The sequence below is a fragment of the Vanessa cardui genome, chromosome 8 (genome assembly GCF_905220365.1).
Source record: "Vanessa cardui chromosome 8, ilVanCard2.1, whole genome shotgun sequence".
Lineage (NCBI taxonomy): Eukaryota > Metazoa > Arthropoda > Insecta > Lepidoptera > Nymphalidae > Vanessa > Vanessa cardui.
In genome coordinates, this window is record NC_061130.1 from 5,890,198 (window position 1) to 5,901,777 (window position 11,580).

The window sequence follows — 11,580 nt, forward strand, 5'->3', positions numbered from 1 at the left end:
CATAATAATACACTAACAAGTTGGTTATTTTAGAAGTTATATCGTTTTTACATTTATTATCAAAATGATATAGTTTAGCAAATTATTGAAATATTATACCTATTATTATAATTCCTTTGGTCAGTTTAACTAGTTATAATTATGAGTTTGAATACATAACTCCAGGTACTTTTCAAGGGTCATAAGCTTTTATTGTGCAATACAATATTTTAAGCTGATGACAATATATTTAGTTCCTCGTTGGTATAACTGTTAAATATATGTATGTACAATTAATTTACATGTTATATCAATTAAAATAAAAAACAATTATTTAAATCATATATTGTTTTAATCGTCGTCTAATTTTTGTCTCGCATTGCGCTTATTTAATTTCCTTTTCTTAAATTCAACTGGACCCTCACCCAGAGACTCTACGCGCTTCTCCTTGAATTGTATTATCTCTGGTTCCATCACTACGGGTGGCGGAATAACTTCCTTTTGCGATTTTGGTAATTGCAAGTCGATTTTCACCTCTGGTCTGAAAACAAGGATTTTGTAAAATAAAAGAAATGCATTTATTTGGCGGACGAGCTAATGGCCATCTGATGGTAAGTGGTCACCACCACCCGTAGGCGACAATGGTGCTCGCCATTGCGCCACCAACCTTCGAATCTAAGATGTTATATCCCTTGTGCCTGTAGTTACACTGGCTCGCTCACCCTTCAAACCTCAACACAACAGTACTGTTACAAACAGGTAATATAGTTATAGAATCATACTTGTTTATTTATATTACAGCATTTTTCCATTTCAAATACTACATCCACTACAGTTAAACATCCAAAGTTCTAATATCAAACACCATTTATTTCTTTACAATTATAGATCATTCATGTTGATAAGTAAGCGATCCCGTGGCGTCCGCTGAAAGACGGAGAGGGTACCGCTGGTTTTTTAGTGGGTAAACCCGGTGTGCTTGGGCGCACTCGGCGTTCAGGGCTCCGGGGAGTCCCACACACCCCCTCCCACTTTCCATCACGTGGGGGAAGCGCGTAAGACGTTTTTCCAGCGAGAAAAAAAAAAGGGCGAAGGTTGAGTAAGCCAGGGCAATAACATGTAAGATTTAATAATAATATAATAAAATTGTAAATATTTTTGTGATCGTTCTTATTTGTTGTCTTAATAATATTGTTATATGTTTATCTCATTATTTATAAATTATTGTATTGTTTTAGGTTATGGTTTAACAGAGAGTCTACTACTATTGTGCCCTTAAAATTAATTTAAGCCTGCAATCTCGACCGCACCGTTCAATCTCCACCGTGTCTTCTCCATCGCACGTGACATTGGCGAAATAGTCTGTGCTCTTTTGGCACAAATAAAAGCCATGTATTTAAAAAAAAACCAACATTTAAAAGCAAATTGAAGCGATGTCATTGGTCGAGAGCTGTATTTATCTCCTAATAAAATGGTGTTACAAACGTTGATGAAACTGTAATCATTTTGGAAGTAAAATTAATGTGGATAAGTAGTGTTTTAGTATTGTATTATAAATAAAGATATATTATACCAAAGCCAAGTTATTAGAAAATCATACGAAATACGTAAATCTCAATTTTTTTATCTTTATGTCTAATTCGATTGGATTTGGCTATATAAATGTTTACAGTAACATCACTAGGTTTAATCTAATTAAAATTATGTTTGTATAATTTATTGATTGTTCTCAACAAGCTGTATTTTTGTTTAAATCAAATATTATAATTTACTCACTCTTTCACAATCGGTTTCCAAGACCCATAAGGTTTACTGATAGGTGCGGGACCATAATGGAAAGTTCGAGTTGGCGGTGGCTTGTCTTTATCAACAGCTAACTCTCTCATACTTTCTCTTGACATATGAGCTTTAACTTCCATTATAGCTTCTTTTTGCTTCTGTTTCCTGAGGAAAATATTTTATACAAAGTATAAAGGCATTACACCAAAAAATACTTCACATCAAAAGAATCAGTTTAAGAATATCAATAGTATTTTTTCTTTGTCTATTATTATTATTTTTTTATTAAATGGTCTGAATGCTATTGTTTTAGCTGCGAATGTTAGAAATTATAATATCAATTATTCATTATTTAGAGATTATAACAGTTATAACTATTTACTATTTTACTACTTTACTAAGGTTATCAATTCATCTGTATTTTTTTTTCATATCACTCTTATTGATATTCCTTCACCTTAGAGCTTTATAATCAAACATTAACTTAAACAATAATTATTACTTTATTCTCTTTTCACGCTTTTGTGTCTCCTTCTCTTTTTCTTCCTGCTGCGCCAATGATATATAATTATCAGGAGGGTCCCAGGTTGTCTCTGGAATAAAAATGTGCAATTATACGACACAGAGTATATGATTTATTTCAATTAAAAATATAAATGACAATATGAAACCTAGTAAATAATATCAAAGTGGTAAGTTTTGTGTGTCAGTTATGATTACTTTACTTGTTTATTTTAGTTAGTTTGTGGAGCTTAGTGTACTTTCAGCAGAGTAGAAGACTGTCAGCTATTTATATAGGGCGATAATTGGACATTTTGTGAAATCTTTATTATGCACTGAACAAAGTGATACAAAAAAACAGCATACGGGCAACTAATTATATTAACTTGTCATATTCTTTTATTATAATTTTACTTTTTTTAAAATGAATGCAGGTTTTTATGGAATCATCTTTGTCATATTTATAAAATGTTTACAGATTTTACCATTTGTCTCCATGTTCCAGAAGTAACTGCCGTCTTTGCCTTCATTTTTAACTTCTTTCCATAATGGTGGTTCTGTTTTGCTAATGCTACTGGATACCACAATATCTTTACTATTGTTTCCACTTACTTCCAACATTTCATTGATGCTCTATAAGATAAAATAATATTATCTGAAGTGAAACTATATATATACATTTGTTAATTGTATTCACATTCTAATTACACTAAATTATTGTCAACAATGGTATTTTGCTTTGTAATCACACTAGTAACCCATAAATATAATTATTCAAGAGGGATAATTGAATATAATCAATATTTACTTGTGAAGTTAGGTCAGCATTATTCTGTATGTCTTTCAAGTAGGCAGTCATCGCGGCCGCTTCCATTTTTTTAATATCATCTTCGATTTTCTCCTTCTGTTTAAATTCCTTAGCACTTCTTTTACTAAGTTGATTAATATGCTTCTTAACACTTTCTTTGTGCTTCTTACCATTTTCATGGAATGATATAGACTAAAAAAAAATGTTTTTATATATTGTTACCAACAATTAACGAGGACTTGTGTACGGAAAAAATACTTACAACTTTATTGTCTGCAAACCAGCACTTGCAAAATTCGCAATATTTACGATCCTGCGATTTCCAGTATGTAGTCCTTAAATGATACAAGAAATACACAGTATATATTTGACAATTGTTTAATCCATTAATAATTATAATATTTAGAATTGTTACATGTATACGATTTACTTACATGTTGAATAATTACAATTACAATTGTTATAAATCTACTACATACACTACTGGTAAATATAATTTAAAACTAAAGTATAAATTTAATGTATATCGATCAACAAGAACATTATTGTGTGTCTGTAAAATATAAAATTAAATCAATAATAATTAAAATTAACTAAATTTTGGTTTTTGACAGGACATTCATCAACCATAGAGACTAAATATTACAGATCTACAGAGTATAATGGTCAACACTCAACAGATACAATGAGAAATGAACCGATTCTTGAGATAATGGATGTTTGCACGTATAAGTTATTATTATAATTTAGCCACACGATGTGAATCAAAATGTCATAAAACAACTTTAGTATAAGTATTTAAAAAAAGTTATGCACCAATAGGAACAAATGTATGATTAAATATAAAATTAATTCTTACTGTAAAGATTGCAGCACGTTTAATGAATTATAAATAAATACAAGTCTTATTTAAATTGCAAAACAACATGTTAATTCCTTTCAGATAATCACAGTTTAAGCATAGTCCTTATGATCCCTCCATTTTGCTTACCCCTTTCGTAATTATCGATAATGATAGTGATAATGATCAATAAAAAAAGGAAAAGGCGTAATGTGATAACAACAAGTAGTTGATCGATGTTATTGTAATTATTATTCAAATCTCAATCCATAATAGCAGGTCATTAGTCCTTTAAGTTTGAATTGAGAGTTCTAGCAATCCAAATGAATAAAGACAACAATAAAACAATATTTAAGGCTTTAATTGGCATATTTATTAAAATAAAAGTAAACAACTATAAACATAAACAACATTCATAGTAGATGTAAACATATGCTAATGTTTTCTTTTATATATATTTTTTAGTTAAACTCGAAGACAAATCTCAGACTCATTATTAAATTATTAATTAGTTAATGTGTGGTAAACTATAATTAAAAATATTTCGTAGTGGGTACAATAAAAGTTTTAAAATATCTATGATTGTTTGGTTTTAAGATATAGCAACACATCTGCTTGCTTACTTTGTGATGTCGTCTTCGAGTATCGAGTGTCGTCGTCTTTTTTAAAGTTTTATCAAGGTGATTTTTGTTTTCTTAATGATATTTTACTATTAAATATTCGCCATAAAAGTTTCTATAACTCAAACTAAATATATGGTGCAAAAATTTTCACCTTAATTTAACTGTTTCTCTTTAATAGTTTATATGGCGGCCATATTAAATATAGAAGTTCTTTTGTAAAATTCATCGTAGCAAATCTTCTTGATCGATTGCCAATCTCGATTAAATAGTTTTGGTAATTAAGAAACGTAACATTATTTTAAAGACTCAAGTTTTAGTTATGTACATTTTTATTATTGTTTTCATATATATTAGCTCCAGTTTAGTAAACGTATATTATGTCGTATAAGTTTATGGTATACATTGCTTGTTGACGCGTCTCAAATGTCTTTGATGGAAGCGTACTTTGAATGAATTTTGTAATTTGCTTACTGTTTGTTGCAAATATTTCCGCACTTAGTTGGTAAATCTGTGTAATTTGTTTTTTGTTTGTTACAGATATTTCCGGACTAAGTTGGTTAACGTGATAAACTTCTAAAGTAGCATATGTATTTAAAAGTGACTTATCGTGAAATTTGTTTAGTGTTGGACTCGAATAAAGATTTGATAAGTTTCTAATTTTAGTCACCCATAGAGGGCTTATTTGGTAAAATGATGACCGAAAATAGAATTAGTTCAAGTAATCACGTCGGAAACATGAGCAGTCAGAAAGGGTAGGATGAAAAATATTTTTTTTTCTTTGTTTTGTACACCCGACTTTCTCTAACATTCTTTAACAAATATTACAGAGATGTTGATAAAACTGTGGAAGATATTGGGTGGAAATCAAAATTAAAACTACCGCCTAAAGACAGAAGAATCAAAACCAGTGTAAGTTTACAAAGTACCCTCATCTTAAAAAAACAAAATTTTATGTTAAGTTTTATTAAAGTTATATGATTAAATTATTTAATAATTGTTCCAACAGGATGTGACAGACACAAGAGGAAATGAGTTTGAAGAATTTTGTCTTAAAAGGGAAATACTGATGGGCATTTTTGAAAAAGGTTGGGAGAAACCATCTCCTATTCAAGAGGCTTCAATTCCCATCGCACTTAGTGGTAAAGATGTATTAGCGAGGGCCAAGAACGGCACTGGTAAAACAGGGGCATATTGTATTCCAGTTTTAGAACAGGTAAAAATTTGTTTCTTATTTTTCAAACCTGAATCAAACATGTCTCTTTTATGAATGATGATACTTTTGGATTCCCCTTCACTTGTTGATAAGTGAGAAAAAACAGTTCTGATTATGACCTGTTTTTTTTAAATATGATTTTAATTTGATTTGTTTCTTGATTGTTGTGTCTTGATTGTAGGTTGATCCAAAAAAAGATACTATACAAGCCTTAGTCGTGGTACCTACAAGAGAATTGGCTCTACAAACATCACAAATATGCATTGAGCTAGCAAAACACACAGACATTCGTGTAATGGTAACCACGGGAGGAACAAACCTGCGAGATGACATAATGCGCATTTACCAAAATGGTAATAATGCTATTTATGCTATGCTATTTATTTACCTGCTATTTGCTCTAACAATTATGCACTGCAAACAGTTCTTGATTAATAGATATTTATTTATAAAACAACAATATTCCACTTATTCACTTGAGTTTTAATTACAATGGTTATATATAAACATTGTCATCAATTAAGGTGTATTTTTTATGAGCCTTTAATGAATACCAAAGATTATTCAAGATCTTGACCAATGATAATTGTCATGTCAATGCATTCTTAAATGTGAAATTGTTTATTGGTCTTTACTAATTCTATAATAGGAATAGTCTTAATTTGTTAACAAATGTGTAATTTTTGTGATTTCTTTCAGTTCAAGTAATAATTGCCACACCAGGGCGTATGATTGATCTCATGGATAAGCAAGTTGCAAAGATGGAAAACTGCAGGATGTTGGTTCTTGATGAGGCAGATAAACTTCTTTCTCAGGACTTCAAGGGCATGCTGGATACAGTTATTTCAAGGTAAACTATTTAATATTTTTCTTGCAAATTACTTATTATCTGTTTCTTATAAATGTATTAATTTGTTTGTAAAATTTTTTAGACTACCAAAAGAACGTCAAATATTGTTATTCTCAGCAACTTTCCCGCTGAGTGTTAAACAGTTTATGGAGAAACATTTAAAGGAGCCATATGAGATTAATCTCATGGAGGAATTAACATTGAAAGGTGTAACACAGTACTATGCATTTGTGCAAGAGAGACAGAAAGTGCACTGTTTAAATACACTGTTTTCAAAGGTATGGCTGCCCAACTATTCAAAATTTTTATTATGATAATTATTCATTAACTATTTTACCAAGTGGAATTAACATGTCTTTCGAAAGTTTTATAGTAAAAATGTCTATATATCTATACTTCTGCCCTTTGTACAATTATAACACAATATAGTTTTATAAAGTCTCCATTAAATTATTTTGAATTTTTGACAGTTGAAATAGGAAAGAAAGTATATAAATTAAAAATATATAATGCAGCATGTTGTAGTATTAAAAAAAAAAAAAATTTATTAAAAAAAATGTTCTTTTCTGAATGTGACAACTTACATGACCAAATTTTTTACTAATTTGTAATAAAAACCTTTTTACATATCTCAATGTTCACAAAAGAAAGGTAATATTCTCCTGTATTGAAAAAAAGTGTTCATTTGATTTTTACAATGATGTTTTGCTTTATGATGTTCTTAATTGCTTAGTTATTTGTAGTGGGCTTAAGTGATACCATGATTTATACACTATGCTTCTCTAAATAATTAGGCTGGAGCTTTTGCTCTTGTATTTTTTATTGAGCTTACCATAACTAGACCTCATTTATGACGCTGTCTTCTTTTCACTCTGCATGCAACTGAACAATTCTGTGTAATTGCATTATTATTGTCTTTTCGGTCGGTCGGTCCCATTCCTGTCTTCCTTAATTCACTTGTTTTTCAATCAATCTTTAAAGTTTAGGTTATAGTTAATAATATCCTCCCTTAGTTCAGCTTCAGAGATGAGGGAAACGTTACGTCCATTTAAATCTAAATTTCCTCAGCCATCTTTGTTGTTATTAATTAGTAAAGGATTTTGTTGTACATATTTTTTTACACATTACCAAAATTTATCATTCATTGACTTAATTACCTATTTAAAACAACACATAAAAATCAAAATAATAAAGTGTTAGACATTTTATAAGATTTAATCAAATTTAATATTACCAGAAAAGACTTAAGTTATTGTCAACAAATAAATTAAATAGGTGTATTAATTATAAACAATGAAATCATATTTATCCTACATGAAAATCTGATATTATGAGATACAGACAATAAATTTTTGTGCATGAGAATGACCAAAAAGTGCATTTTCTGCTTACCTTGTTTTTCTAAGCGTGGTCTGCAAGGAATGTCAAGTGTTAAATGCATTCTTTATATTTAACTTGTTATTTGTTTTATAGCATATGTGTAAATAATCAATAAATGTTTTTAATAATTATACAAGTTGAAAATAGCTTCTTAACATGGAAATTATTGATATTTCACTAATGTTAATGGTCTGCATAAATTTAAGATTAAACAAGAGATGTGCATGTATATGTGCCTTCAGCATTACAAGGTTATTAGGATCTAAAAACTTTGGCTATTTTATTAATGCTCATGAGTAAATTGAAATGATCGAGATTTAAAACATAGAGCAGGATAGCTGTTTACCAATAAATAAAAATACAAAATCAATCAAGAAGATATTATGTTATTATGGTTTGGTCGTCCATTTAATGGACAACAGGCCTGTAATACACTTATTTCTTATCTCGTCAATAAATTATTTTTGTTAACATAAATTAGGTTATTTTTGAACTTTTGATAACAATATTGTAACAACAACAAAGTTTCATTTAATACTGTTCTCTGACAAAACAAAATAAATATTAACTTATCTGAATTGAATTTGGGTTAATAATATTATACAAGTAAATGAAAATATTGAATAATCATTTTATACATTTTTATAAATATTTCTATAACAATAATAGTCAACAAAGGGCAAATAAATGTATATAATAAACATTCAGCTCTACAATAAAAAGACATATTTTATAAGAATAATAATAAGAAATATTAATTTTTTTATTAGTTTTTTTTTAATGTATAGTCATAAACCAAAATTTTTTTAATAGAATTTTCAGATAATTTGTATAGATATTTTCAATGTATAAAAATATAAACAAATAACATTGAAAGTTGCTTATTATAGTACTGTTTAGGTTGAGGTTGGACAACAATTGAAACGCAATTTTAGATAAAGTTTTATATTGTGTGTATCAAGTACATAAAATATCACCTGTCCTATATCTATCCTATGTTCAACTTTGGTCCTTATTTATAAATAATAAATAACCTTAACTGTAAAGTTCAGAGTTAATAGGTCTGAATTACCACAATTAAAATATATATGTTTTGTCATTTACTATATATGATAAAAGTTTTGTGTGTTGTATTTTTACAGCTGCAAATAAACCAGTCCATTATATTTTGCAATTCAACACAACGCGTGGAGTTGCTCGCAAAGAAAATAACCGAATTGGGTTACTGCTGCTATTACATCCACGCGCGCATGGCTCAGGCGCATCGTAATCGAGTGTTCCACGATTTCCGCGCGGGCCTCTGTCGCAACTTGGTGTGCTCCGATCTGTTCACCAGAGGGATAGACGTGCAGGCGGTCAACGTGGTCATCAACTTCGACTTCCCGCGCATGGCGGAGACCTACCTGCACCGCATCGGCCGCTCGGGACGGTTCGGCCACCTCGGAATAGCGATCAACCTGATCACGTACGACGACCGGTTCGCACTGCACCGCATCGAGCAGGAGCTGGGCACGGAGATCAAGCCGATCCCGAAGGTCATCGACCCGGCGCTGTACGTGGCGCGCGCGGACGAGGACGACGTCGGCAAGTAACGCCGCCGGCCCCTTCGCCTCCTGGACTTACTGACTGGTGAAAGGAATTAGGATAAAATTACAAAAACAAAAAACTTATTTGTAAAAAGTGTAATGAATTTATTGTAACGATATGTGCGTGTATATAGTTTATCGTGAAATAAGACTTGAACCTAGAAAAGGTTAATTTTTTAAAAGTGTATATAATAAACATCGGAACTTACGAAAGGCACCTTGCGCTCTTTGTCCATATTGGATTCTGTGCGCGGTTTCCTGCGATTGTTAAAAAGTAAAATATTTATCTGATTATCCTACTTTGTGAGAGTCTATCTAAATTTGTCAGTGATCAAAACATAAATTGTGGTAGACTTTTAACTTGTGCAACTCTACCTACCCATATTTATGTAGAAAATTTGAGCTAGCGCAAATTTAATTTGAAACTTCACATAAATTAACATTTAATATTTAGCCGCGTATGGGTAGGTAACAAGACTAGCTCAAATAAAACATATCGAAAAATTATTCATTGAATATATCAGCGTCATGGATGTTGTTTCTGGCCGCTTGAAACAATGCATTTACTTCGAGCCGTTCCTATCTGAAATCAGGTTAAAGCAACAAATTGACACAAGATTTTAAATAAGTTTAAAGTCACAAAAAAGAACTAGAATTACCTGTGATGTGATTATTTATTTGGAGATAGGGTCATTGTTGCATTAACTTGATTTTGCCGTTCTTATATTTTATTGTTAATTTTAAGCGGTAATGGTCACAATGTAAAAAGAAAAAAATGTAAGGTCTTGATCTACAGAACGGGTTGAACAGTAATTTTCAAAAGATTATATTGGCATGAGGGAGATTATATTAGAAAGAACAACAATAGTCTGCCTACTACTGACAGCCTTTTTCTCAAATCAAAGATTACAATTGAAATGTTCACTTGTGACAAACTAACAAAGCAGGGGAATACATTCATCATGTTTAACGGCTTGCATTATGAATATTGCTCTGCTTCTTGAGGGATTATTATGAGAGCCATTTGTGTTCAATTAAATTTAAAGATGATGAGCTCTCGGGGTTTAAAAATTTGGGATGTCTCGTGAAGAGTTATATAATTGGTCACAGTCAAGGTAAACCTAAATGCATATTATATTTATAAAAAAAATATGTTCTATAAACACATTAATTGTTTACTGCCATTGTTTGACATCATTGTTTAATTTATCTCAAATATTTCTCTGTATTGCCTTGTTTTAATCTTATAAATATTTACCAGATTTTGATTTTAAAAACAAAGCAATTGTTAAAGAGAGATGTGTCAAGATTGTTAAAATATCTGTAACTGTGATATCAAATTCATCACCAGGTTATACAAATATGGTAATGAGATGAGATGTTTTATCTTAATTTTGTCTTCCGATTACTCTTTAAATTAATTGGGGTAAAGTAGTTAATTTCTATTAAAAGCGAAGTGACAAATGTGCTATAGTTAATATAAATCGTCTTATTCTTAACAGTGATATTCGATTAGTACAAAAATATTAGTGTTTTGGATTGTCTTAAGAATGGAATAACTTACATTTTAGACGTCTCATCTGTTTGCCAAGTTGAAAAGGCAGCATATCATAGATATTTTTATAAAAATCTATTTCAAACAATAAATCATGAACTTAAAACCTAAAAACTATACAAGAATATATCGTAAAGTAAATCCTATTTTTTATTGAGCACATCAATTGATTTAAAATGTCATTAACAAGTTAACTAAAATTGTTTTGATATTGTTTACATTACATTATAGAAATGTTCTTTAAAACTTTTCAGTCTTAAATTTACATTCAACAAAATTTCAAGCTAACCTTTGCATTTCATCCAAGATATTGATTTTTCCACGTTTGTTTCAATGCATAGTGAATTTACGAGAAATGTGGAAATGGAAAGATTACACATGCTCTACGTCATGTGCAAAAATGTTTGTAATATCATAAATATATTTTTGTTAAAAAAATGGGCCAAAAATAAACTCTTCACATAA

The 11,580-nt window shown here is 30.1% G+C and overlaps 2 protein-coding genes across 3 annotated transcripts; one reads left to right on the plus strand and one right to left on the minus strand.

Annotated features, from left to right (window-relative positions):
* Nucleotides 1-308: 308 nt before the first annotated feature.
* On the minus strand, nt 309-3,678 carry LOC124531828 (WW domain-binding protein 4). The gene is made up of 7 exons (XM_047106366.1): nt 3,502-3,678; nt 3,330-3,402; nt 3,068-3,259; nt 2,745-2,892; nt 2,261-2,351; nt 1,756-1,923; nt 309-520 (listed from the first exon to the last, which is right to left on the minus strand). Coding segments are annotated over exons 1-7 (864 nt in total). The 5' UTR covers nt 3,504-3,678; the 3' UTR covers nt 309-330.
* Nucleotides 3,679-4,500: 822 nt separating this feature from the next.
* Nucleotides 4,501-11,580, plus strand: LOC124531642 (ATP-dependent RNA helicase me31b). 2 transcript variants are annotated; one of them, XM_047106109.1, is made up of 8 exons: nt 4,501-4,588; nt 5,069-5,283; nt 5,359-5,440; nt 5,538-5,744; nt 5,926-6,097; nt 6,444-6,594; nt 6,677-6,872; nt 9,117-11,580. In XM_047106109.1, exons 2-8 carry the CDS (start codon nt 5,222-5,224, stop codon nt 9,564-9,566), a joined length of 1,320 nt encoding a protein of 439 aa, XP_046962065.1. In that variant the 5' UTR covers nt 4,501-4,588; nt 5,069-5,221; the 3' UTR covers nt 9,567-11,580. The 2 variants fall into 2 exon arrangements, with proteins under 2 accessions (XP_046962065.1, XP_046962066.1); XM_047106110.1 differs by lacking the exon at nt 4,501-4,588 and adding an exon at nt 4,674-4,805.

Coding starts and splice junctions, on each gene's coding strand:
- LOC124531828 (XM_047106366.1), bottom strand. Junction 3,260..3,329: donor GGTTTGCAGACAATAAAGTT/GTAAGTATTTTT, acceptor ATTTTTTTTTAG/TCTATATCATTCCATGAAAA. Junction 2,893..3,067: donor ATGCTGACCTAACTTCACAA/GTAAATATTGAT, acceptor TTTATCTTATAG/AGCATCAATGAAATGTTGGA.
- LOC124531642 (XM_047106109.1), top strand. CDS start 5,222: ATGATGACCGAAAATAGAATTAGTTCAAGTAATCACGTCGGAAACATG. Junction 6,595..6,676: donor CTGGATACAGTTATTTCAAG/GTAAACTATTTA, acceptor AAAATTTTTTAG/ACTACCAAAAGAACGTCAAA. Junction 6,873..9,116: donor TAAATACACTGTTTTCAAAG/GTATGGCTGCCC, acceptor GTATTTTTACAG/CTGCAAATAAACCAGTCCAT.